Source organism: Protopterus annectens, chromosome 9.part0 (assembly GCF_019279795.1).
Source record: "Protopterus annectens isolate FY-2018-M chromosome 9.part0, PAN1.0, whole genome shotgun sequence".
Classification (NCBI taxonomy): Eukaryota; Metazoa; Chordata; order Ceratodontiformes; family Protopteridae; genus Protopterus; species Protopterus annectens.
The window spans coordinates 1,284,294,574-1,284,322,073 of record NC_056743.1 but is presented as its reverse complement, the minus strand read 5'-3'; the positions used below and the strand labels follow the sequence as shown (position 1 = coordinate 1,284,322,073).

General features: G+C 40.4%; 1 protein-coding gene across 1 annotated transcript in view; it reads right to left on the bottom strand.

Annotated features, from left to right (window-relative positions):
- GCK (glucokinase) overlaps window positions 1–27,500 on the bottom strand; it is a 564,210-nt gene that overhangs the window by 28,720 nt on the left and 507,990 nt on the right. Inside the window, exons 8-9 of the mRNA XM_044084223.1 lie at window positions 19,280–19,435; window positions 13,672–13,905 (exon numbers count right to left, since the gene is read on the bottom strand). Of these exons, the coding sequence (XP_043940158.1) occupies window positions 13,672–13,905; window positions 19,280–19,435 (390 nt within the window). The remainder of the gene's footprint in view (window positions 1–13,671; window positions 13,906–19,279; window positions 19,436–27,500) is intronic.

The following is a 27,500-nucleotide window of genomic DNA, read 5'->3' as shown; positions in this document are numbered from 1 at the left end:
GGAGCTTTACTGTTACAGTAACTTTAACATGAAGGTTTGTTGTTTTACTAAGTACATTTACATAGATTGGGTTTATGTTAGTTTATCAAACATCCAAATTGTCGAAACCCATATGGTCAAGACCATGTGGTTGACATGACAAATCAGTTTGTCGATAAACAACATAAACCCAAACAACATCTGCAAACAAAACAAACAATGTTTTTGCAGGGGGCAAGTCCTCCTACACCCCCCACATCCCATGCTAATTATTTATACCAACACCCAGATCGCACTGCAGTGGGAAAAGGGTAAATTCCCTGATCCTTACTGTTCAGTGAACCAAATCGTCAACCATCTGGTCTCGACCATATAGTTTTCGATAATTTGGAAGTTTGATAAGCTAACATAGACCCCATAGATTACCAAACAGTATCTTATCTTTATCCTATTTTATTTATTTATTTATTTATTTGTCTTTGTTTACTGGGAAAATCCAATTGGGTAATAGCCATTTTCAGTGGGGGCCCAGGGAGAAAAGTTCCATTTGTTTACATTGCATTATACTAAGTTATAGTCAAACACAGAGTAGTTACATTTCTATTTACATTTATACACAAACAGTAGTTACATTTATAATTATACATTCTAAGATTTTACAGAGGTGGAAGTCACTAAAGAGAAAGCATACATGCAACTTAGTGGATTATACTGACAGCAGTTATGTATAAAAATTGTCATTTCAATAAGAGTTTAGTAATATTATGTCTAAGGAGATTATTTTGATAGTATTGTACAGTGAAACGTTTTAACTCTGTAATGAGCATGTGCAGGACCAGGATTCATTACCACATTGTTTAAGCAGTGGTTTAAAACTACTGAGTTTGTCGAAGAGTTCTATTTGCATGGAGATAGTATTCCAGAGTTTAGCAACGTTAAATCCTAGAAGGTGGTGATATGCCAATCAGTATCTGGATTATCACTGCTACCAAAACAGGTTATGAGAAATACAGGTACATGACTACAGAAAAGGATTTTCTATGCTGAAGTTTGCTGACTTAATGAAGTAAATATCTGCATCCAAGCTACTGAAGAAAATATTTCTGCCAATAACCAAATGGCAATAACAAAATGCGATTTTTCTAAAATTAGACCTATTAAAAAGTAAATACTGCAGTGCAGATCATGCAACATTTGTATGTATCTCCGATAGAATCTAAGCACTGTAAAACATATAAAAGTAGTATAGCATTACAAAGAAAGATAACTTAACAAAAATCTATGAAGGGTCAACACTGAGACTCTCGGTATAAAATGAGATTGTGTAGACACTGATACTATAAGTGAAGAAAGACATTATTATAGCAACTGTGAGCTTTATATTCTGAGGGAAGATAAAAAAGTGGTAGTCTTCTCTGTGTATAGTAAAAGGTCTATCCCCAAGTATTGTTAATAAATGTATGTTCAAAAATTAGATAAATAAACTATTGTCTTCAGGTTAGCTCTGTGAAAAACTGAAAGTCACTGGACTTTGCTGAAGCAGTAATAAAGACTCACAAAATATCTTTTGTGGAAAGAAAATATTAATCATAATGTAAATTATATGTATAAAGTAGCTGATCAGATGAGAATTTATTTATTTACTAGCATTTGTTTACTGTGGAAGGTCTTACTAGATAGAAAACCCACTTTTCAGTTAAGACCCAGGGGAAAAAGCTCCATGTCATTAAATGTACAGTTACAGCGGTTATACGTGTACAAAAGTTATACAGAATCAAAATATCAAACATTTACAAATAATAAACATAAAAATAATCATTCAATAATTTTAGTGACAGACAGAATAGTTAAGAATTCTTCAAGTGGACAGAGATTAAAAATGAAACTTAAATTTATTAGTATGTTGTTATAGATGTCTGCAGGGAGGTTTGGCAGAGTATACTATAGTACAGCAGACAGGAAGGAGAAGACTTAGTAGCCATGGACGGTTTTAATAGTGTTTGCATTATTTCCTGCTAGTGATAAAGATGAACTGAGAAGTCACCAAGTATCAAGCACAGACATAAGAAATTAAAGATAGAAAGGAAGTAAAAGATGAGTAGCAGAGTAGGGAAAGTGTTTGGGGTTAAGAAAGAGTATTAAGATACAGATAGTAAATGGTGAGGGTCAAAAGTTGTTAAATTAATGAGTAAAAGTAACCTAATGCAGAGATAATAGGGTAGAGATATTAACAACATTTACAGGTAGTTTAGTAGAATTTTATCAGTTGAAAACATTTATACCAGTTGAGTTAACTGGTATCATTCAGAAATTATAATTAAGTTGTGAGATTACCCAAGGGTTAAGCAACAGCAAAGCCAACAATCTGATGGGACTTTCTTAAGATAAGTTTTAAAGGTGAGGTGGTTATTTGTTAACCTCAGTGAGAGTGGTATTGCCTGCTGAATTATTGGACATGTGAACATTATGAAGTCATTTGTCTTGTGAAAGTAAGTAATGCTGAACAAGTCTTATCCAGGCTATGCATGTTTGTGGAATGTGTGCCATACTGTGGGATACAATTAGCTGAAAGTAAGTGAAGTAGTGAAGCAATTCAAGATGGTTTATTTGTTTTTAGGACGATACAATTATATGCCTTATAAGGCAGACTTGTTGCAAACCTTGCCACTTTAGAAATTATATAAATATATACTATTTAGCCCAAACTAGTGCATTCACTGTATAACATCATTAGTCACTGTGATTTTTTTTTGGATGAAGTTTTCTGTGTTGTTTTGTTATGTTTTCGCCCTTTACATTCTCAGACTCCTAATAAACTAATTCTATACCCCTCCATTAAGGACTACACACTATCTGACCAGTGTTCATTCAATATTTGGGAAACATAGGTGACAATGCAGCTTAAATTGTACAGGAAAAGAAGTAATTACCAAGGCTTGGGTTATACAATATCATTGCTTTATAATACATCCTCATTTCAATGCCACCAATAAATCACCTCAACTTTTCTCTTGCCAGTACCTAATGTTAAGTATTCCAAGACAAAAATACCTGTTCACGCTAGTGTACCTTCAAATATCCAGGCCTGGCCTTAAACATATGTCAACCAGGCAACTGCCTAGGGTGCCAGGTTTGGAGGGGTACACTTTCCACTTTATTTATTTAGTTAGTTGTTTTTCAAAACAAGGAAATTTGTTGCTTCCTTGCTCCAAAAAATAACTTAATAAATAAAAGGGAAAGGAAACCCCTTTTTGGGAAACCCCAGCCCCCCCAAAAAAAAAAAGGGGCAAAGAAACAAAAAAAAACTACGATCCTCATAAAATCATCCAAGGACAACTTTGAGAGAAAATTGCCATAGATTCAAAAGACAATCATAAGGCCTTCTTCAGCTATGTCAGAAACCTGGGTGGAAACTCCCAGATATGCTCAGAATTAGTCCAAAATGATACAAAATCACTGAACCCACAGACATTGCCAACATACTGGCAGACAGGTTCAGCGCAAACTTCACCCCTCTCCCCCAAAAGGAGAGATAACTATCCCAACTGAGTGTAGCCTCCCAGACATCTCAAATGCGCAGGTGAAAGCTGCTCTCTCTAAAGCTAAAACACAGCATCAATGGGACCGGATGGGGTCCCCGGCTGTGTGCTACATGAACTCAATGAAGAACTAAACCCGCATATAAGGCAGCTGTTTAATCTTAGCCTCACCACAGGATATGTGCCCAAGGAGTGGCGTACGGCAACTGTGGTCCCACTCCACAATGGCAGTGCCTCTATGGACCCTGGTAATTACCGCCCATGTTTAACAAGCCTGGTCTGCAAAGCTATGGAGAGGATCATAATGGAACTCATAAACAAGGACATAGGGGACTTGCAGACCTTGGACCCAACCCAGTTTGGCTTTGTCAAGGGCAGATCTTGCCTTTTGAACTTGGTCGACTTCTTCAAAACAGTCACCAAGGCCATTGATGAGGGAAAGGCAGTCCATACAGCCTACCTTGACCTTGCAAAGCTTTAGACACAATACCCCACTCGGGTATTATAGAGAAACTTACCAGCTTAAATGTAAACCCATATGTCACAAGATGGGTTGCAAACTGGCTAAAGGACAGAACCCACAGGGTTAGAGTTGCTGGAGCCATGTCAGACTCCAAGCCGGTTACAAGTGGAGTCCCACAGGGCTCAGTCCTTGGCCCCCTATTGTTCGGCAACTACTTCTCAGAAGTACAGGCAAACATAGGAGGACTATGGCTGACAAAGTTTGCAGATGACTGCAAACTGGGTGCCATAGTGGATAGTACATCGGACACAGACATCCTTCAAAGGGGTCTCACGGAAACTGATAGCTGGTGCCAGAGCCATGGCCTGAAGTTAAATGCAAAAAAGTGTATAGTCATACCCTTCGGGAAAAACAAGGTAACCCCAAGCTACCATATAGGTGGCAACCCACTAAGCACAGAAGAGGTTATCAGGGACCTGGGGACCCAGGTTGACAGTGGCCTCTCGTTTGACACTCATGTTGCTAAAGTGGTTCGAAAGACCTTCTACATTGCCCACCTGATCATGAAGGGATTCACATCCAGATCAAGTGAGGTCATTGTTCCCCTGTACTCTTCACTTATCAGACCAATGATCAAGTACAATGCCCCATTCGGGATGTATCTCACCCGACACCTGCAGCAATTGGAGAGACCCCAAAAGTTCCTCACCAAAAGGATAAAGGACTCCAAAACCTGTCATATGCTGCCAGACTGAAGAAACTCCAACTCTATTCAGTTGCATACCGTCTGCTCAGAGGTGACCTGTGCCTGACATACAAGGCCATGACCAACCCGGAATTAATGGACATGCTCCACCTCAACATCCAACTCCACCAAAACCACTAGAGCAAGAGACTTAAACCTTAGTAACGGATATAAATAGGATGTGCTGGAGGGATAGATTTATCACCCAGAGACTCCCCATGCTGTGGAATAAAATCCCGGTCCATGTGAGGCAGAGCACCTCGCTGGCTCTGTTCAAGAGTAATCTTGACCGGTGGATGGGAGATCGTAGGTTTACCCCGGGAATCATCTCTGTGTCACTACTGGACAGAGGCACAACAAACTAATGGGCACAGTATTTCTAACATAAGGGGCGGCGTAAGCCACATAACTTTGGGCTAGGCTTATAAATGCCCTAGGGCAGTTAGCCTAGTATAAACCTATGAACCTATGAACCTATGAAGGTTTGTTGTTTTACTAAGTACATTTACATAGATTGGGTTTATGTTAGTTTATCAAACATCCAAATTGTCGAAACCCATATGGTCAAGACCATGTGGTTGACGTGACAAATCAGTTTGTCGATAAACAACACAAACCCAAACAACATCTGCAAACAAAACAAACAATGCTTTTGCAGGGGGCAAGTCCTCCTACACCCCCCCACATCCCATGCTAATTATTTATACCAACACCCAGATCGCACTGCAGTGGGAAAAGGGTAAATTCCCTGATCCTTACTGTTCAGTGAACCAAATCGTCAACCATCTGGTCTCGACCATATAGTTTTCGATAATTTGGAAGTTTGATAAGCTAACATAGACCCCATAGATTACCAAACAGTATCTTATCTTTATCCTATTTTATTTATTTATTTATTTGTCTTTGTTTACTGGGAAACTCCGATTGGGTAATAGCCATTTTCAGTGGGGGCCCAGGGAGAAAAGTTCCATTTGTTTACATTGCATTATACTAAGTTCTAGTCAAACACAGAGTAGTTACATTTCTATTTACATTTATACACAAACAGTAGATACATTTATACTTATACATTCTAAGATTTTACAGAGGTGGAAGTCACTAAAGAGAAAGAATACATGCAATTTAGTGGATTATACTGACAGCAGTTATGTATAAAAATTGTCATTTCAATAAGAGTTTAGTAATATTATGTCTAAGGAGAGTATTTTGATAGTATTGTACAGTGAAACGTTTTAACTCTGTAATGAGTATGTACAGGACCAGGATTCATTACCACATTGTTTAAGCAGTGGTTTAAAACTACTGAGTTTGTCGAAGAGTTCTATTTGCATGGAGATAGTCTAGCAACGTTAAATCCTAGAAGGTGGTGATATGCCAATCAGTATCTGGATTATCACTGCTACCAAAACAGGTTATGAGAAATACAGGTACATGACTACAGAAAAGGATTTTCTATGCTGAAGTTTGCTGACTTAATGAAGTAAATATCTGCATCCAAGCTACTGAAGAAAATATTTCTGCCAATAACCAAATGGCAATAACAAAATGCGATTTTTCTAAAATTAGACCTATTAAAAAGTAAATACTGCAATGCAGATCATGCAACATTTGTATGTATCTCCGATAGAATCTAAGCACTGTAAAACATATAAAAGTAGTATAGCATTACAAAGAAAGATAACTTAACAAAAATCTATGAAGGGTCAACACTGAGACTCTCGGTATAAAATGAGATTGTGTAGACACTGATACTATAAGTGAAGAAAGACATTATTATAGCAACTGTGAGCTTTATATTCTGAGGGAAGATAAAAAAGTGGTAGTCTTCTCTGTGTATAGTAAAAGGTCTATCCCCAAGTATTGTTAATAAATGTCTGTTCAAAAATTAGATAAATGAACTATTGTCTTCAGATTAGCTCTGTGAAAAACTGAAAGTCACTGGACTTTGCTGAAGCAATAATAAAGACTCACAAAATATCTTTTGTGGAAAGAAAATATTAATCATAATGTAAATTATATGTATAAAGTAGCTGATCAGATGAGAATTTATTTATTTACTAGCATTTGTTTACTGTGGAAGGTCTTACTAGATAGAAAACCCACTTTTCAGTTAAGACCCAGGGGAAAAAGCTCCATGTCATTAAATGTACAGTTACAGCGGTTATACATGTACAAAAATTATACAGAATCAAAATATCAAACATTTACAAATAATAAACATAAAAATAATCATTCAATAATTTTAGTGACAGACAGAATAGTTAAGAATTCTTCAAGTGGACAGAGATTAAAATGAAACTTAAATTTATTAGTATTTTGTTATAGATGTCTGCAGGGAGGTTTGGCAGAGTATACTATAGTACAGCAGACAGGAAGGAGAAGACTTAGTAGCCATGGACGGTTTTAATAGTGTTTGCATTATTTCCTGCTAGTGATAAAGATGAACTGAGAAGTCACCAAGTATCAAGCACAGACATAAGAAATTAAAGATAGAAAGGAAGTAAAAGATGAGTAGCAGAGTAGGGAAAGTGTTTGGGGTTAAGAAAGAGTATTAAGATACAGATAGTAAATGGTGAGGGTCAAAAGTTGTTAAATTGATGAGTAAAAGTAACCTAATGCAGAGATAATAGGGTAGAGATATTAACAACATTTACAGGTAGTTTAGTAGAATTTTATCAGTTGAAAACATTTATGCCAGTTGAGTTAACTGGTATCATTCAGAAATTATAATTAAGTTGTGAGATTACCCAAGGGTTAAGCAACCGCAAAGCCAACAATCTGATGGGACTTTCTTAAGATAAGTTTTAAAGGTGAGGTGGTTATTTGTTAACCTCAGTGAGAGTGGTATTGCCTGCTGAATTATTGGACATGTGAACATTATGAAGTCATTTGTCTTGTGAAAGTAAGTAATGCTGAACAAGTCTTATCCAGGCTATGCATGTTTGTGGAATGTGTGCCATACTGTGGGATACAATTAGCTGAAAGTAAGTGAAGTAGTGAAGCAATTCAAGACGGTTTATTTGTTTTTAGGACGATACAATTATATGCCTTATAAGGCAGACTTGTTGCAAACCTTGCCACTTTAGAAATTATATAAATATATACTATTTAGCCCAAACTAGTGCATTCACTGTATAACAACATTAGTCACTGTGATTTTTTTTTGGATGAAGTTTTCTGTGTTGTTTTGTTATGTTTTCGCCCTTTACATTCTCAGACTCCTAATAAACTAATTCTATACCCCTCCATTAAGGACTACACACTATCTGACCAGTGTTCATTCAATATTTGGGAAACATAGGTGACAATGCAGCTTAAATTGTACAGGAAAAGAAGTAATTACCAAGGCTTGGGTTATACAATATCATTGCTTTATAATACATCCTCATTTCAATGCCACCAATAAATCACCTCAACTTTTCTCTTGCCAGTACCTAATGTTAAGTATTCCAAGACAAAAATACCTATTCACGCTAGTGTACCTTCAAATATCCAGGCCTGGCCTTAAACATATGTCAACCAGGCAACTGCCTAGGGTGCCAGGTTTGGAGGGGTACACTTTCCACTTTATTTATTTAGTTAGTTGTTTTTCAAAACAAGGAAATTTGTTGCTTCCTTGCTCCAAAAAATAACTTAATAAATAAATAAATTGGAAATAGCAAGGAAATATGTTGTTTCTTTGCTCTAAAAAAAAAAATAAAACGCAATGCCTTTCAACAACAAAATATGCCCATCCCAGTGTGATGGGCACCCCAACATTGCTCATCTTAACTTGCCCATTCAGTTCAAGTAACGTCAGGTTAGACTTGAGCATTGTAAGGTCACAGAGCAGAGACCTCATTACCTTCAAATGGAAGGTGCAAAACCTGTGATCTGAGCATTTGTTCTCCATTTTTAATAAAAATATTACTAATGGCTGGAGGAAGGACATTGTATCAAATTCCGGACAGTGAGAAGAATGTGAGACAGAACAAGCACAGTGAGGTAAGTATTTTTATTATTTTTTCCATGATGCTAAATGTGATCAACCAGATATTTCCGGTAATATTTATGTCAGGCTTCCACTTTGTGATTTGTCTGAAGCAACTTGAAATACTGTAAAGTGTGCGCATGTGGCTTGTTAACTTGTCTGGGTGGAAAGAAACTAGAAAGGGTGAAACTTATTGCTTAGCCATTTGGCTATAACTGATGGGTGGGAGTTGAGCATACCTTTCAAATGTCCCTGATTCTGACCCAAAATTTTGCTCTGCCCCCCCCCCCCCCAAATCCCCTAGTAAAACTTGTAATTCTGGGAGAAAAGTTGATGACAATAATAAGAATTATACTTCTTTTGCTTCAGTAAATCCATGTTATTTGATTTATTATGGATATATTCTGTTATTTCACATTTTTTTCTGTCATCTCTTCATGTTAATAGTACTAATATTTTAAAAAGTATCCCTAATTATTTTTGGATTTGTCTTTGTCTGGAGGTAAGAGGTTGAGATCTATGGGGCTGGCGTTGATTGGATGAAAGTAAATGAGGCTCTTACATTGTTCAGTTTTAAGCACTCACTACTGACTTTCCCGGACTAATGTGATTTGTGTAAAGTAACCTGGAATAGTTTAAAATGTGGAAGCTCTTTGAAACAAACATTAAATGCGTTACATAGACATCTTTTTTATGACAATCTGACATCTGAATTGATCATAGGTGTAGCTATAATTGCTTGGTGGGGGCTGTCTGGATGAAAGTAACTGACTCTCTTGTCATTTGCTCAATTTACAGTAATTTCAAAAAAGGGGGGTATAAAATTCATCACAGCATATCCAGAACTCCAGAGCTTCTGGGGGGGGGGGGTAGTGGCCTCCATACACCAAGGCCGTATAAGTAGATTTTGATATGGGTTTAGTAGTGCCCACTGCTCTGAACTTCACCTAGCCTAAAACCAGCCCTTTCTCATGGTTGTATACAGAAGGTCACACTAGCTTGTGTGGGGAGATAAGGGTGCTGTCATTATTTCTTTAACTTTCCCCAAAACCCCAGTGGTCAGTGTCGTGTGTTGGGCTGGCGACAGTGTAGTCTTTATTACTTTCCTTCACAAAATTTAGAGGGGTGCAAAGAGGGTCAGTAAGCTTGTACAGGAACAGTGTAATGACTAAAAGTAAGTTTGAAATATTATTATTATTATTATTTCAATTTCCTCACAATCAAAGATGAAATGCATATACAGCTGGCTACATTTTGGGGAAGGGAAAAGAAGCATTCTCTTTATATATATGTCTGACAACAAATATGTTCTATTTGTTTTTTTCTGTTTTGTCCAAGTCTGATATCAGAGGGGTACACATAAGGTGACTGTCTTTTGTGGGTAGAGGTGAGGAAGCATGTTGTATAAACGGCTCCCTAACAGAAGCCTGAAACACTATAAGCTCGAAAATCAAAATCCTGAAACCAAAAGCCTGAAAACTCAAAATCCTGAAAACCCAAAATCCTGAAACTCAAAATCCTGAAAACACAAAATAGACATACTGACGTCACTGTGGCTTTGCTATTGTTAGCCCTGTGGTGTTAGGTTATGCGTTGGGTTCAGGTAAGTGTGCGGTTGGTTTTATGTTAGGGTTAGGGGCGGTTTAAGTGAGTTAGAGTTAGGGCGCAGGTTAGGCATGTATGCAATAGTGACAAAAATTAGGGTTAGGGGCGGTTTAAGTGAGTTAGGGTTAGGGCGCGGGTTAGGTGAGTGTGCGATAGTGACGGACCTTAGGGTTAAGGTAAGTCGGTAGACATTAGTGTCTTTGTATTGGCATATTAGCATTATTTGTGTTTTCAGGATTTTGAGTTTCAGGATTTTGGGTTTTCAGGATTTTGAGTTTTCAGGCTTTTGGTTTCAGGATTTTGATTTTCGAGCTTATAGTGTTTCAGGCTTCTGATAGGGAACCTGTATAAACATATGACACCAACAACTTGAAATATATGATTGTGGCCATTTGTCCCTTTATTTTCATGCAAATTAATCATCAGATGGGGTGCCCAGAAAGTGACTACCTTTTTTAAAGTGGCATAAGGAGGTAAGTACTATTTTCAGATATTGTGTATGTATCACTACAAGCCTTTGTCTTCTATGTTTATTGTGCACTGCTATTTGGTTAATTTTGAGCATTGAATCTCGGATGCAACTCAGTTCTCCCTTGAAATAACAAACTACGATTAAATATTTTCCTTATGCATGATTTTTGTTCAGGCCACCATTGAATCAAAAGGTTGGACAAAAGTTGTGCATCTCAGAGCATCTATAACCCCCATGGCTTCTACTGCCTAGAAGCCTCTAGACATTCAGATTAAGTTAGATATTACACAGAATCTTGGTCAGTTAGGGTATGTTGAAAGGATTCAGGGAAAACTAAAGCAAAACTGAATTTCTTCTCTTAATCATAGTTTTTGTCCAGGCTACCATTGAATGAAAAGGTTGTTTAAAAAATGTAAAATGCACCTCAAAGCATCTAGAACCCACAAAACTTCTGGGGACCTTGTAGCCTCCACCCCCCCTTCAGCTTAATGCAATTATTTCCATCACACTTATAACAGAGTAGTCTGGGTCAGTTAAGGTATGTTGAAAGGATTTAGGGAAAACAAAAGTTGAAGAACAAGATCAAATTTCTTCCCATAATCATGATTTTTGTTCAAGCCATCACTAGATGAAAATGTTGTTTGAAAAAAAAAACTGTATGATGCACCTCAAAGCATCTAGAACCCCTATGGATTCAGGGGCCTTGTGGACCTCAGTCCTACATCTTAATGCACTTATTTCCAACACAGTTAGCAGAGAGCAGTCTTGCCTACTTAAATAAGTTGTTGTGTCTTTCAGCTTTCTCCCGGTTAAGGGTCACCACAGTGGAACTCCGGTCCGCTAATGACTGGCAGTAGATTTTTACGTGCCGGGTTGCCAGCTCTGACGCACAACCTTCAATGAAGGTACGCCCATTCACGCATGTCTCCACACAGAAGATGCTCTAGCTGAGAATCGAACAGGACAATGTCTTAATGTGAGGTGACAATGCTACCGCAGCACCACCACCACAATATGTTGAATTAATAAATAAATTAAATAAAAATGGAACAGTAAGGCAAACTGTGATAAAAAGGAAGAAGAAACGAATCTAGATGTTGTGGGTTGGCCAGGTGGGAGATGACATGAGTGGGGTGTGCTCTTCTGTAGAACTCTTTTGCCTAAAGAGCCAGCTGATTTAAGGATGGCCCTGCACATATCTCAAGAGTTATGAATCTTAAAAAAAAAAGAAAGAAAAGCAAGATGAGTTATACCACAAAATCATTTCAAAACTTCTGTGCCATGACTTTACTGTCACTTTGTGTATTACTATGTGATGACATTTAATTTAATCCTGCACCTACCTCCTATAATTCACTCATTAGACCCATTTTAGAGTACAACGCCCCTTTTGGAATGCACCTCACAAGACATCTGCAGCAGCTGGAAAGGCCACAGAAGTACCTCACAAAGAGGATTACTGGCCTCAAACAAATGCCCTACACTGACCGCCTCAAAAATCTCCAGCTTTAGTCCGCAGCATATCGCCTACTCTGAGGTGATCTCTGCCTAACATATAAAGCTATGTCAAACCCAGATCTGTTGGACTCCACAGCATATCGCCTACTCTGAGGTGATCTCTGCCTAACATATAAAGCTATGTCAAACCCAGATCTGTTGGACTCCGCAGCATATCGCCTACTCTGAGGTGATCTCTGCCTAACATATAAAGCTATGTCAAACCCAGATCTGTTGGACATGCTAAACCTAAAGACATCCCAATCCTTCCAAGCTACACGCTCTAGGGACCTAAACCTTGTCACCACAATAAACAGGACACACTGGAGGGATATATTCCTGTCCCAGAGACTTCCTATACTCTGGAATAAGCTACCCATCTATGTCAAGCAAAGTTCTTCATTAGCACTCTTCAAGAAAAATCTTGATGAGTGGATGGGAAATAGGAAATACACCCCAGGGATCACTTCTGTGTCTCTGCTGGACAGTGGCACAGGAAAATAACTTTCTTGGGTGGCGTAAGCTATGGTACCTTGCTGGCTAGGCTTACGTAGGCCCTTGGGCTGATAGCCTAGTACCTACCTTTGAACCTATGAACCTATAAAAATCACACATGCAATTCTGTATGAACCCAGTAGTTGCCAACCCATCTCTGACTTACTTCCAAAATATATGCCTCACAGAGACCTAAGATCTCAGACCAAAAGCCTTCAGGGAGTTGTCAAATCAAACAACCACTTTGGTCACTCTTTATACTTTGTTCATGTAACTAAGTTGTGGAATTCCATCCCACTAGACCATAGACATGACAGTAAACATAAAACATTTCTGCACAATCTAAAAACCTGCCTAATTTCCACTTGGACCTGTCCTTGGACCTGCAGTTCATATCTATTCATCCTATCTCCAACCCCATTCATCCTGGTTTCTCGCTCAGTTTCTTTACCTCTTTTTACTTCTCTACCACCTACATTCTTAGCCTTGTAATTAACTGTTTCCATTTACTGTCAACATATTAACTGGTAACCTTCATTACTTATGTTTTCTATTTATGTATAAATGCATTTTGTAAATGTTTCATATATACGTCCAAGAATGTCCCAATACAGTTGATATGACCCAGCTGCCCTACCCTACAGCTAATAATAATTTTCAAGGAGGGCAGGTTATTTACTTAAGGGACATGCTGTGATACAGATGTAAAGCTTATACCATTACAATATCATATTTGCAGAGTCGGTATCAGATACAGATGGTGATATGTGGTAACTTAGAATATTATTTTGAAAATAATGTATAGGTTGTCTACATTACATAAAGCATGCCACAAATTCTTGTTCACATATTTCAGAATATAGTTAATTTGGGGAATGAATACTCATTTATGGTTAGTATTCCTACCTTGGATGTAATTTGTAGACAGAACCATCAATGCCAACTGTGATTATCAGAGTCTGCTCTGCCCGGTTTTCTCGCATGCGATTGATAACTGCTGCTAGCCCTGAAGCACACATCCTTGCAGCACGAGTTGTAACCCTCTCACATGCCATATGCACAATTCTGCAGTCCATTTCCGATGCTGAGAGCCCTAGCCCAGTCAAGATATTGTAGGTCTGCTTCATATTGCCAGAATCACTAAAAACGTAATTTGATAACAGACTTGTCAGTGCTTTCATAATTCTTCAGTGAATGCAGATGAAAGAAACATTTGGTAAATAATTATCTCAAACACACAACAAAAATCTGGACCAGGCACCACCCACTTCCTGCGCCTTACTATTACTAGCTAAAAAAAATTGACTGACCTCTGACCTGTAACCTCTTCTTATCACTTTTAAAGTTCCCTTTTGCCTGTCTCCAGTGCTCTTTTTTCAAAAATACATGCAAGAGGACTGTTCCAGAAATCCAGCAAGTATTACCTCCTTTCAAGAAGCATGCTTATTGCTTCCAAATTTATCTCCTTCCCCTTCCCCCAACTTCACTGAATACACCAAATCTTCTTGTGAACTTCCTTTTGTGCAAAACCTTTTTTCTACTCTTCTTTACTACTTTGCCTACTCTAAGTAGATAAAGACACCCCCTTAATTTCTCCACACTTTTCTACTGCCTACAGCACAGACTTTGCACATGTTAGTTGTCTTCCTTGTCACCATTTATATGTTCTCCAAATCACAGCAAAGATGTAGTGTACAGTTCAACACATAGTGCTGTATTCTGTGGGGAAACTCACTAACCATAGTGCACAGTTCATGACATAATGCTGTATTCTGTGGAGACTCACTAACCAGAGTGCACAGGACAAGACATTGTGCAGTACTCTGTGGAGACACTCACTAACATAGTGCACAGGACAAGACATAATGCAGTATTCTGTGGAGAGACTCTATTCATAGGAGACAGGACAAGACATAGTGCAGTCATCTATGGGAAAACTCACTAACCACAGGGCAAGATATAGTGCAGTATTCTGTGGAGACGCTCACTAACCATAGTGCACAGGACTAGACATAGTGCTGTATTCTGTGGAGAGACTCACTAACCATAGTGCACACAACAAGACATGGTTTTTCTGTGGGGAAACTCACTAACCACAGGGCACTGGGCAAGATACAGTACAGTATTCTGTGAGATACTCACTAACCACAGAGCACAGGATAAGACATAGTGCAGTATTCTATGGGGAAACTCACTAACCATAGTGCACAGGACAATATATAGTGCTGTATTCTATGGGGAAACTCACTAACCATAAAGCACAGGACAAGACACAGTGCTGTATTCTGTGGAGAGACTCACTAACCATAGTGCACACAACAAGACATGGTTTTTCTGTGGGGAAACTCACTAACCACAGGGCACTGGGCAAGATACAGTACAGTATTCTGTGAGATACTCACTAACCACAGAGCACAGGATAAGACATAGTGCAGTATTCTATGGGGAAACTCACTAACCATAGTGCACAGGACAATATATAGTGCTGTATTCTATGGGGAAACTCACTAACCATAAAGCACAGGACAAGACACAGTGCTGTATTCTGTGGAGAGACTCACTAACCATAGTGCACACATCAAGACATAGTTTTTCTGTGGGGAAACTCACTAACCACAGGGCACTGGGCAAGATACAGTACAGTATTCTGTGAGATACTCACTAACCACAGAGCACAGGATAAGACATAGTGCAGTATTCTATGGGGAAACTCACTATCCATAGTGCATAGGACAAGACATAGTACTGTATTCTGTGGGGAAAATAACTAATCATAGAGCACAGGACAAGACATAGTACTGTATTCTGTGGGGAAACTCACTAACCATAGTGCACAGGACAAGACATAGTGCAGTATTCTGTGGAGAGACTCACTAACCATAGTGCACAGGACAAGAAATAGTGCTGAATTCTATGGGTAAACTCACTAACCATAGTGCTTATGACAAGACACAGTGCTGTATTCTATGGGGAAACTCACTGATCATAGAACACAGGACAAGACATAGTGCAGTATTCTCTTGATAAGCTCATTAAACATAGTGCGCAGGACAGGACATAGTGCAATATTTTGTGGAGAGATTCACTAACCATAGAACACAGTACAAGACATAATGCAGTATTATATGAAGAATTTCACTAACCATACACCACAGGACAAAATCATCATCTTCTTTCAATTGTTCCCATTAGGGATCGCCACAACAGATCATCTGTTTCCAATTCTTCCTGTCCTCTGCATCTTGCTCTGCACACCAACCACCTGCATGTCCTCTCTCACCACATCCATAAACCTTATCTTAGGCCTTCCTCTTTTCCTGTTACCTGGTAGCTTCATCCTTAGCATCTTTTTCCCAATATACTCAGCATCCCTCCTCAGCACATGCCCAAACCAATGTAATCTTGCCTCTCTGGCTTTGTCTCCAAGCCTTCCAACCTGGGCTGACCCTCTAATATACTTATTCTTGATCCTGTCCACCCTCGTCACACCCAGTGCAAATCTTAACATCTTTAACTCTGCCACATCCAGCTCTAACTCCTGCCTTTTTGTCAATGCCACTGTCTCCAACCCATATAACATAGCTGGTCTCACTACCCTCTTGTAGACCTTCCCTTTCACTCTTACTGGTACTCGTCTGTCACAAATCACTCCTGACACTCTTCTCCACCCATTCCACCCTGCCTGTACCCTCTTCTTCACCTCTCTCACCATTACTCTGAACTATTGATCCCAAGCACACCACAGAACAAAATATAGTGCCGTATTCTGTGCAGAGACAAACTGACTCCTATTTATTATACTTACTCTGTTAAATGGGTCAGTGGGGTGGTCCAAGAAGCCTTTTCAGTCATGATCTGTACCACGAAGGTGGCAATGGTTTCATAACATAAAGCAATGTTAATACTGTTTTCACATTAGTATAACTACCACAGTTAAAACAGCTGTGTAAGGTAACTAACTAAATAAATAACACTTTTTACAGAGGCAGCTTACATTACTGTCAGAAACCACTTCTGTGTGCACCTATAGGTTCATAGGTTAGTACTAAGCTAACTGCCTTTGTAAGCTGTTGTAAGCCTAGCCAATTATCCCTTGTGAGACTCAAACCCTGCACCTTGTGTTTGTAAGGCAAACACCTTAACCATTAGGCAGCCCCTGTATTCCATAACCATAATTTAGGCTGACCAGCCACATCCCACATTCACCTTTGCACTACCTGATACAATTCCCTCTTTCCATTTTAATGTTTATTCCTATTCATTCTGTATTCCCCTTTTCCAAGCTATCTGTTCTACTGTGTTATCTTTCACTAGTTGTTTGTTTTCCTCAGATCCTGCTCACCCTTTCTGAAATCTTTGGATGTCCAACCTGGATCAGGTGTTAATGGTCTCTATGGTAGCAGGACACTGACATGATGAGCAGCTCTACACAAACTCGGATTCACACAGTTGATTAATCTGCGTCCTGGGAATAGAGTTACTGCACTTGGGTAATCTCCTGTTCTCCAAGATGCAGTGATCACTGAGTTGTTTCCCATACGTACAGGGTAGTGGGGGCCTCTACCCTTACAAAAATATGTTGTCAGCTCTCATCTTGCAATGATGCCTTTACAAAAGCACTGTCCCCAGTCAGGAGTTTTCTAGTTATGTAAAGGTCATCCTAACTTCTTTGCTGTGAAATTCAAGAATCCATCAAACTTATCTTACTTTCAAGAAACACACATATTGATTATAAATGTATCCTCTTGCAAGCATTTTGTTTTACCTATCCCCCTGCTCTTTCTACCCAGATGATCATCTCAAAACCCACCCTCACAGTACCAATATCAATGACCAATCCCTTATTTGGGAGAATGTTAAAGACCTATCTGTAACCACTGAAGGATGGGTACCACACTATCCCAGTTAGCTTTTTGCTGACCTAGTATATAAACGCTGACATCTGCCCATAAGAATCATTTGTGTCCATAGTTATTCAGCTAACTGAACTTGAAAATGCACCTACCTGCTTCCCTCAAACAGCTATTTGGACTTTTCCTGAAGTTCTACATGTTTTGTTATGAAAATACAAGACACCACCTCCTAGACTGAAATAATGGTTACAAATAATGGAAAATAATTATCTACACATAGTTATATTAATCCAGGTACTCTGCAGTGACTGTGAATGTTTACAGTGCAGTGACCCTGGTAAGGTACCAGTATGTTAACAATGAATAACCAATGAGACTTAATACAGGAAGGAATATGACATTTGTCTTTAGAGTCAGACCATGCTACCACCAACTCATGTTGTAACTACAGGACACATTTGTCTGACCCAGCTGTCTTAAGGGCCTCTCATAAATACATTTTACAAGGCCAAGGTAATTACAGCTGTAGTGACAGCTACAAGGATGACATGTATGATTATGATTGAGTAGGGACTTCTCAGCTATAAAGGATTATTGGAAACAGGACATGATTCTTTTTCCTTTGTGCAAACATTCTGTCAAGATGTGTATGTAAAAGAGGCTGCTACTTTTCTGCAGGCATTTGGGGGAGATCTAAGTTGCAAGTTGCACATTTCATACTTAACATTAAGACAGAGAAAGTAATGAAACATAACAAGGAACAGAAATTTAATGTAGCATAAACACTGGGAAAGACAAGAAAAGCATTATTAAATAGCATGTGCAACCTATGCTTGACTGAGCACAACAATGCAAAGGTAAATTATCAGTGAGAAAAAAAGAAGCATGGATAAGGGCCCACAGAAGGTTAACTACAAGGGTATTGGAGGTAGAGAACAAGGGAAGACATGTGAATATGGGCACGCAAGTGCACACACACACACACACACACACACACACACACACACACACACACACACACACACACACACACACAGACAGACACACATACACACATGCACACACAGGCACACACACGCTCACACAGACAGATAAAATGTGCACTCACACACATACACAGATCCACACACCAGCACACAGACAGACACACATACACACATGCACAGACAGACACAGACACACACACGCTCACACAGACAGATAAATCGTGGACTCACACGCGCGCGCACACAATACACACACACACACTCACTCACAGAGATACACACGTGTATGCACACACACATTCACACAGACACACACAAGCACACACAGAACCACACACCAACACACAGACACCAGACACAGACATAGACACATGCACAGACAGACACACACACACACACACACACACACACACACACACACACGCACACACACACACACAGACACACACACACACACACACACTCACACAGACAGAAACACATTCGTATGCGAGCACACACACACACACACACACACACACACACACACACACACACACACACACACACACACACACACACACACTGTCCAGTAGTCATGGTAGAGTAAGTGTTTAAAATGATGCTACTGTTTATTAGTATCAGTAAGAAAATACAAAATGACTTTACAATTCAGTCATTATGAAAAATAGTTACCTTTCAATCTGAGAAACAAATCTGGTCTCAAAACTTCCTCTAGTCTTTAGCATTTCTGATGCTTCTCCATTAAACACGAGGTTCTCATTCACCAGTTTCAAGAGTACCAGTCGTACCAGCTCACCTAGATACTTGCCCCCGATAATTTTCTCATATCTGCAAGAAAATAAGAAGATTTGTGAGCAGGGTGGTTAAATAATACACAACATACCTAGCTGCTGTGACCAGGACTTTTGATTTGTGTTTAGAAATTTCTAACAAAATTTACTGCTGCAAAAGACAGAGGGCAGCTTCTCAGCATGAATGCCCAGCAGACTGAACTGTGGCACACTGACCTTTCAGGCCATCCATTTCAACTAATGGTAACATAAGTACCATACTAGAAATGGTAAGTCTTCCCTTTAAGGGATTTGGGATTTCTTAGAATCCACTCTTTTTTCCTGTGTGCACAGAGGTAGCTCTGATGTCAGCACAGGCTATTTGCTGTTCTTTTCTGTCTCTCTAAGTCTCTCTCTCTCCCCCCCTACTAGTTTTATGGTGGACAGACACAACCCGCATACAGATCTGCTAACAGCTTAAATTGAGACCATGAGAAGTAAACATCTCTTAGCTGAGAGAATAACGGTGAGTGCCAAGGCAGTTTTGACTGGTCATCCTTCGGCTATTGCTCAACCAACCTTTCAGGTGTTAAAGATTTATAGGAGGAGATTAACAGTGATTTCAATGCAGCCTGAAGTAAAAACAATCAATGTCAAGGGCAGTGTTAATTCACTGTGGACTCTGTAATCCACCTTGCATTTGGTTTTGTGATCACGAAGCATCCATTCAAACACAGTCTCACCATAAAATACGACATCATCAGGTAGATATAGTTTGGTTTGCATTCTGGGCAATAAATGCTACTGTCTCTGACAGATGACATTGGCTGTTCATCATATAGGGTGCACATTCATTACTTCAGTATTGCCAGTACTTAGTAACAGAATTTACTGGGCTTTACAAATGACTGCTCAGTGTCAACACCTCAAAGGTTAAAATGAAACATCATTTTTACAAAGGAAACTAGTCAATGTGTTATGAAAGAAGGAATGTTACTGGGTTTGCTGCATAATTATTAAGCTGACTTCCATACAGGTGCTCCCTATATGTGCCTTCCTGTGAAGAACTGCCCCTTGAGGTTTCCCCTGCCCTCTTTTCCTGTGAGGGACAGTACTAATGTACAACGCAGGCACTGATCATGATAGCAGATATTTTGAGTCAGAGGAGGCTTCTCCTGCCAGATATGCAGTTATCATACAGTCTGTTGGTGGTAGTGGTTGAAAGTCCCCCTGTGTGAGGGTGTTGGTGGTAGTGGTTGAAAGTCCCCCTGTGTGAGGGTAATGGGTGCCTATGGCTGCCTCTCTTCCAGTCTCAGAATATGCCCATTATGCAAATGTAGTGTTAATCCACACCATCATTAGTACATTTAGTCAGAAGTGTGCAACTTATAATAACAATTAATTTAAAAACTGATAATTGTGACAGTATAAACACAATATTTATGCATAATTTCTAGCAGATATACAGTAAATAAGACTGGAAGCTCACATACAAATTCAAAGGGGTGCAGGGAATCCATACTGCTGCAAGAATTCTCTCTCTTTATGAGGTTCTGTTATAATAAGTGTTAACCTTCTATGAAACTGTAAACAGAATTCTAGTCCAAGCTTGTAGCCAATTAAAACAGAACCCTCAGTATGTGTAGACTACTTGCTGATAACAGCTTCATATCGGTTGTGAATAGGTTGTTGTGTCTTTCGGCTTTTCCCGGTTAGGGGTCGCCACATCGGAACTCCGGTCCGCTAATGATTGGCAGTAGATTTTTACGTGCCGAGTTGCCAGCTCTGACGCACAACCTTCAACGAAGATACGTCCATTCACGCATGTCTCCACACAGAAGACGCTCTACTGAGAATCGAACCGGACAGCGTCTTACTGTGAGGCGACAATGCTACTGCAGCACCACCACCTCAGTTAGGTATGTTGTTAAAATATGCAACAGAAGTAATGCCAGCCATACCTGAATACTCTCTGATGGTGCCTGATAACATTCTGTTGCATTTGTTAAAAAGAAAGGCAATGCAAATAGTCAAACCATTTTAACAAGACCATTTTAAATCACATGTAAGCCTTGATTGCCTTACATGAAAGAGAGAAATAGGTGACTAGATTTCCTGATGTTTTTGGTTCCCTTTAGCAGCAAAGTTGTCCGTGTACATTGTAATCGGGTAGCATTGTCTTATTTTCCTGCTGTGGCTGACAAAAGAAAGGCATCATATGACAATGATGCAGGTGAGCAGAGTTAAAGCGGAAGGCCTTGCACATGAGAGGCCAGCCAGGAGAAGTGGGATTAAGAACTGATGGCCATCTGTCCTCTTTTGTGGCAGAGTGCTGTTTTTCACAATATTAATATACTCTGTTGACAACAAAAAAGCTAGCCTCATTTCATAAATGGTGGCCGAGCATGAATGAAATTGGCGTAGAGTAAGATAACACTGACATTGCATACTCATTAGTAGGGCATCATCTGTACACACTGCATGTTTGAAAAGCAAAACACAGCATGACTTGCCAGTTGTGTATGAAACCACCTGGTGTACAATTTTTACTTTGACTACTTTGTCGTTCAGCCCCCTGTAATAAGGCCCGCTTTAGCGTGCTTTGTCGCTTGTATTCAACTCAGCACAGCTCCTCGTGGTGTCCTGCAGAGTTCTACAAGCAGCAGAGAGCAAAAGAGTGACTTTTTCCTGATTTAAGTATTTTTTTCTGGCTTTTTGATTATTTACTGCTTAGCGACTGCATTTTCGCCTGTATATACAGCTCTGCATTCTATTTAAACTGTGTTTCTGTTGATTAACTGTTTTGCACTTTTAAAAAAAGTTATTTGTTGTTTAATTTTACCTGTAGGCTAACACACTCAAGTGCGCTAGCCGTTTAAAAGCATTTATAGCATTTACTGTCTGTTTTTCCTCTGTTTTCTGAAAAAAAAAAAAAATATTGTTTTCCCGTCTTGCTGAACTAGAATAGTCCAGTCTTCAGAGTTTGCTGATCTCTGGGCTTTGGCTTGGTTCCTGTGCTATTCCATATCCTTATTTGGATAAAGGGAAGCTTCTTTGTTCACCAGTGGGAGTGGGGAGCACTGAGCAGCCTATCTGTCCCTAGAGCAGTGGTTCCAGCCAGAAACTTGTAGTCTATTGGCCATTTTGGGTCAATTCCTAGCTCTTTTCAACCCCCTGCTATAAAGCCCGCTTTAGCGCACTTTTGCGTGATTTAGCGTGGAGTTGCCCATAGAGCACCATCGGGCAGCGCCGGTTAAAAAAGGTTAAACTATTTCTGGCTCCGTAAAGTCTGCTTTTCAATTTTTCCCTTAGAACTTCTCTACTTGCAATCTAAACAGTTTATTCTCTATCTCAAAAGCTCAGCACTTGCTCCTAAAGCATTTTTATATAGGTAAAGCTCAGCACTTGCTCCTAAAGCATTTTTATATAGGTAAAGTACTTGTATACTAAACAAAGTACTACATTAGCCTAGAATCCCCTTGAGTACCCATTTCCCTATAGGTCCCTTCTGATTCAGTTACACAGCAAACTTTTTCACTTTTTCTAGCATGTCGAAGGGTCAGTTGCTAGCGTCCTCTCCTGTTCAGCTGGTGAATCTGGGCATCTTGAGGCAATGTTACAATTGCCTCATGTACACAGACAACCCACTCCTTCTCCCACAAAACACAAATACATGTGAGAGATGCAACTATATAGCCAAACTGGAGGCTGAGCTCTCTCAACTCAGGACTGGCAAGACCAGACAGGAGGAGAAGGAAACCACACACACCACAAACCCAGTTTCACATAGAACTATCAGAACTGCAAAACAAACACATAAACACACAAAGACATATTCGGAGGCACTGATCAAAAATCTACCAAAACTACAGAGGCCTCCAAAGCAGACACCCAAGCAACTGCCACCTCAAGACATAAGACATGCAACACATAGTTCTCAAAGTCAGTGTGCTAAACAGTCACAGCCCTTAAGGCCAAACACAATGCCAGACACACTTGTTATAGGTGACTCCATAGTCAGACACACTGACGTCCCACTCACCAGACTGAACAAAGAAAAGATCACAGTAAGCTGCCTGTCAGGCGCTAGAATCCACCACATAACACAAGCACTCAGGTCACTCCACAGCAAGTACAAGTATGACTCAGTCATTGTACATGCTGGTGTGAACGACCTGAGACGTACCTCCCTGGACTACATGAAAAGAGACATAGAGGAGCTCTCAGATTATGGAGCCCAGGCCGGTATGACCCTGACCCTGAGCAGTATCCTACCCTCACCAAGAATGATGCCACAATACAGAGACAAAATGATCAGCTTTAATAATTGGCTTAATTACTGGTGTCATTCTAAGGGGATCCAATGTCTGTTTGCCTGGGATGACATGCTTGACAAGCCACGCTGCTTCGCAAGGGACGGCTTGCACCTGTCACCCCTGGGCTTCCGGATATTGGCAAAGGCTCTTGCCACCCCATAGTGCCTTTTAGGCAAGGCTCAAATGATAAACCTACCACCCTAGAAAACAAAAATGGAGAAAAACTAAGGGTAATACTGCTCAATGCCAGAAGTCTAAACCTCAAGATGCACGCCCTCGAAGCCCTCCTCAGTATGGAGAACATCGATGTCTGTGCTGTGACTGAAACCTGGTTCAAGGCTCCTGAGAGCACCCCAGCACTATCAGGTTATACCTCATATCATGCGTTCTGTCCCCAAATCCGGACCGAACCACAAAAGGAGGGGGGAGTATCCATATTCATAAAGGATACCCACACCTCCAGGTTAGTGGCAACGCACGAAGCATCGGAGACCATCCAGGTGCAATTAACCATAGGTAAAACTGCCCTACAGTTTGTAACATGCTACAGACCACCTTCTCAAACTCAGGAAACCCACACAGCCTTCCTGAAGACACTGGAGAGTATGAATGTCTCTCCAAACACCATCATATTGGGTGACTTCAACTACCCAAACATAGACTGGGAACATTACTCAAGCCCCAACACCCTAGCCCAAAGGTTCCTTGAGTTCATAAACTCAAATGCTATGGAACAACTAGTCACCATTCCCACAAGAGGAGAAAATATACTAGACCTGATCATCACAAACATGGGGAAAAATGCTCCACACGGAAGTATATCCCTCATTGGTGAGATCAGACCATAAATTAATCTCACTGGAGAGCCACATCCCGCCCCCACCCCAGCAAAAGACCACAGTGAAGAACTTCTCAAAAGCAAACTTCACACTTCTTAAAACTGGAGTGGTATCCTTCAAGGCCCCTGAGCCAGTAGAAACCACAACCCACGCTGCTGAAACCCTTACAAATGCCTTCTACGAGCACCTTCAGGAATGTATGGATCAAGCAATCCCTAATAAAATCAAGACCCTTTCCACCAAAGGCAGGCGCCCGGTCTGGTGGACTCCAGCCATAAACAAACTCTACAACAAGAGGAGAAAGCTACTACATGACAGAGCAAAATCCCTAAATGGGAAGGCATCTCTGATCAATACTAGCAAAAACTACGATCACTCATAAAATCATCCAAGGCCAACTTTGAGAAAAAATCGCTAATGACACAAAAGACAATCATAAAGCCTTCTTTAGCTATGTTAGCAACCTGGGTGGAAACTCCCAGATATGCTCAGAATTAGTCCAAAATGATAAAAAAATCACTGAACCCACAGACATTGCCAACATACTGGCAGACAGGTTCAGTGCAAATTTCTCCCCTCCCCCCAAAAGGAGAAATATCTATCCCACCAGAGTCTAGCCTCCCAAACATCTCAGATGCCCAGGTGAGAGCTGCTCTCTCTAAAGCAAAAAACACAGCATCAATGGGACCGGACGGTGTCCCCGGCTGTGTGCTACACGAACTCAATGAGGAACTAAACCCACACATAAGGCTGCTGTTTAATCTTAGCCTTACTACAGGATACGTACCCAAAGAATGGCGTACGGCAACTGTGGTCCCACTCCACAAAGGCGGTGCTTCTACGGACCCTGGAAATTACCGCCCCATAAGCTTGATGAGCCTTGTCTGCAAAGCTATGGAGAGGATCATAATGGAACTCATAAATAAAGACATTGGGGACCTACAGACACTGGATCCTACCCAATTTGGCTTTGTCAAGGGCAGATCCTGCCTCTTGAACTTGGTCGACTTTTCGAAACCGTCACTAAGGCCATTGATGAGGGTAAGGCAGTTCACACAGCCTACATTGACCTAGCAAAGCGTTGACACAATACCCCACTCGGGCATCATAGAAAAGCTCACCAGCTTAGATGTAAACCCATATGTCACAAGATGGGTTGCAAACTGGCTCAAGGACAGAACACACAGGGTTAGAGTTGCTGGTGCCATGTCAGACTCTAAGCCGGTCACGGCGGTGTCCCACAGGGCTCAGTCCTGGGCCCCTCTTGTTCGGCATTTATTTTTCTGAAGTGCAGGCAAACATAGGGGATTGTGGCTGACAAAATTTGCAGATGACTGCAAACTGGGCACCATAATTGACACTCCATCAGACACAGACATCCTCCAGAAAGGTCTCATAGAAATGGATAACTGGTGCCAGAGCCATGGCCTTAAGCTAAATGCCAAAAATGTATAGTCATACCCTTTGGGAAAAACAAGGTAACCCCTAACTACCACATAGGTGGTAATCCATTAAACACGGAAGAAGTTATCAGGGACCTGGGGACCCAAGTTGACAGTAACCTCTCTTTTGACACTCACATTGCCAAAGTGGTTAGGAAGACCTTCTACATTGCCCACCTGATCATGAAGGGATTCACATCCAGATCAGGAGAGGTCATTGTACCCCTGTACTCTTCACTTATCAGACCAATGATTGAGTACAACGCCCCATTGAATGTACCTTACCCGACACCTGCAGCAGTTGGAAAGACCCCAAAAGTTCCTCACCAAAAGGATAAAGGGGCTCAAACATATGTCATACGATGCCCGACTGAAGAAACTCCAGCTCTATTCAGTCACATACCGTCTGCTCAGAGGTGATCTGTGCCTGACATACAAGGCCATGTCCAACCCGGAATTAATGGACATGCTTCACCTCAAAAATCCAAATCCACCAGAGCCACGAGAGCAAGAGACTTAAACCTCAACACGGATATAAATAGGACGTGCTGGAGGGACAGATTCATCACCCAGAGACTCCCTACACTATGGAACAGAATCCCAGTCCATGTGAGGCAGAGCCCCTCACTGACTCTGTTCAAGAGAAATCTTGACGAGTGGATGGGAGATCGTAGGTTTACCCCGGGAATCATCTCTGTATCACTGCTGGACAGAGGCACAGCAAACTAATGGGTATAGTATTCTCATCCTAAGGGGTGGTGAAAGCCACACACACTCTGGCTAGGCTTATAAATGCCCTAGGGCAGATAGCCTAGTATGAACCTATGAACCTATGAACCTATGAACTTTCTGGAGAGAAGGTGCCTCACTGGTACACTAGACTTTCTTGTTCGTTGGCTTATAAATGCAGAGATTTCCTCAGTTTCCTTCCGGGGAGGAAATTGCTGTAGTGAATCAAGAGCTGATTAAAAGTAAAATTGTTTTGGATAGAGTTTTGAAAGTGTAGTTATGTGAAGTGCTAATTATAATGTCAGATTGCAGAATCAGTTTATGTCTCCCTGGTGAATCCTTATATTACAATACTAGACAAGCCCATTAAACAAGGATAGTAAAACAGCACACAACTCTTTCGCAATAGAGTTCCTTCTCTGACTGGCTAGCTTTGGTACCACTTACTCAAGGTGACCATTTTGTTACACAACCTAAACTGAGACACTTAAGCTGCAGCCTGTTTATAGGCCTACAGCCCTACACTAATCCTTGCGCCCTACATGTGGAACATGCCTTGCAACACTAAATTAAAAGATTCTGGGGGACATCTTTACAAAAATAGGGGCAGATTTTAAATATTCCTTTTCTAACCTTAGAAAGTTGCCAGAATAACAGGATTTTGTGTTAGCATGCATTTTCTGAAGGATAAGAAGTCTACAACTCAAAAGTATGACATTATCCATGGAATTCACATGGTGTGATACTGGGTGAGGAAGGGTCACAAAGCAGTTAATGATGGGGGGCAAAGAACCAAA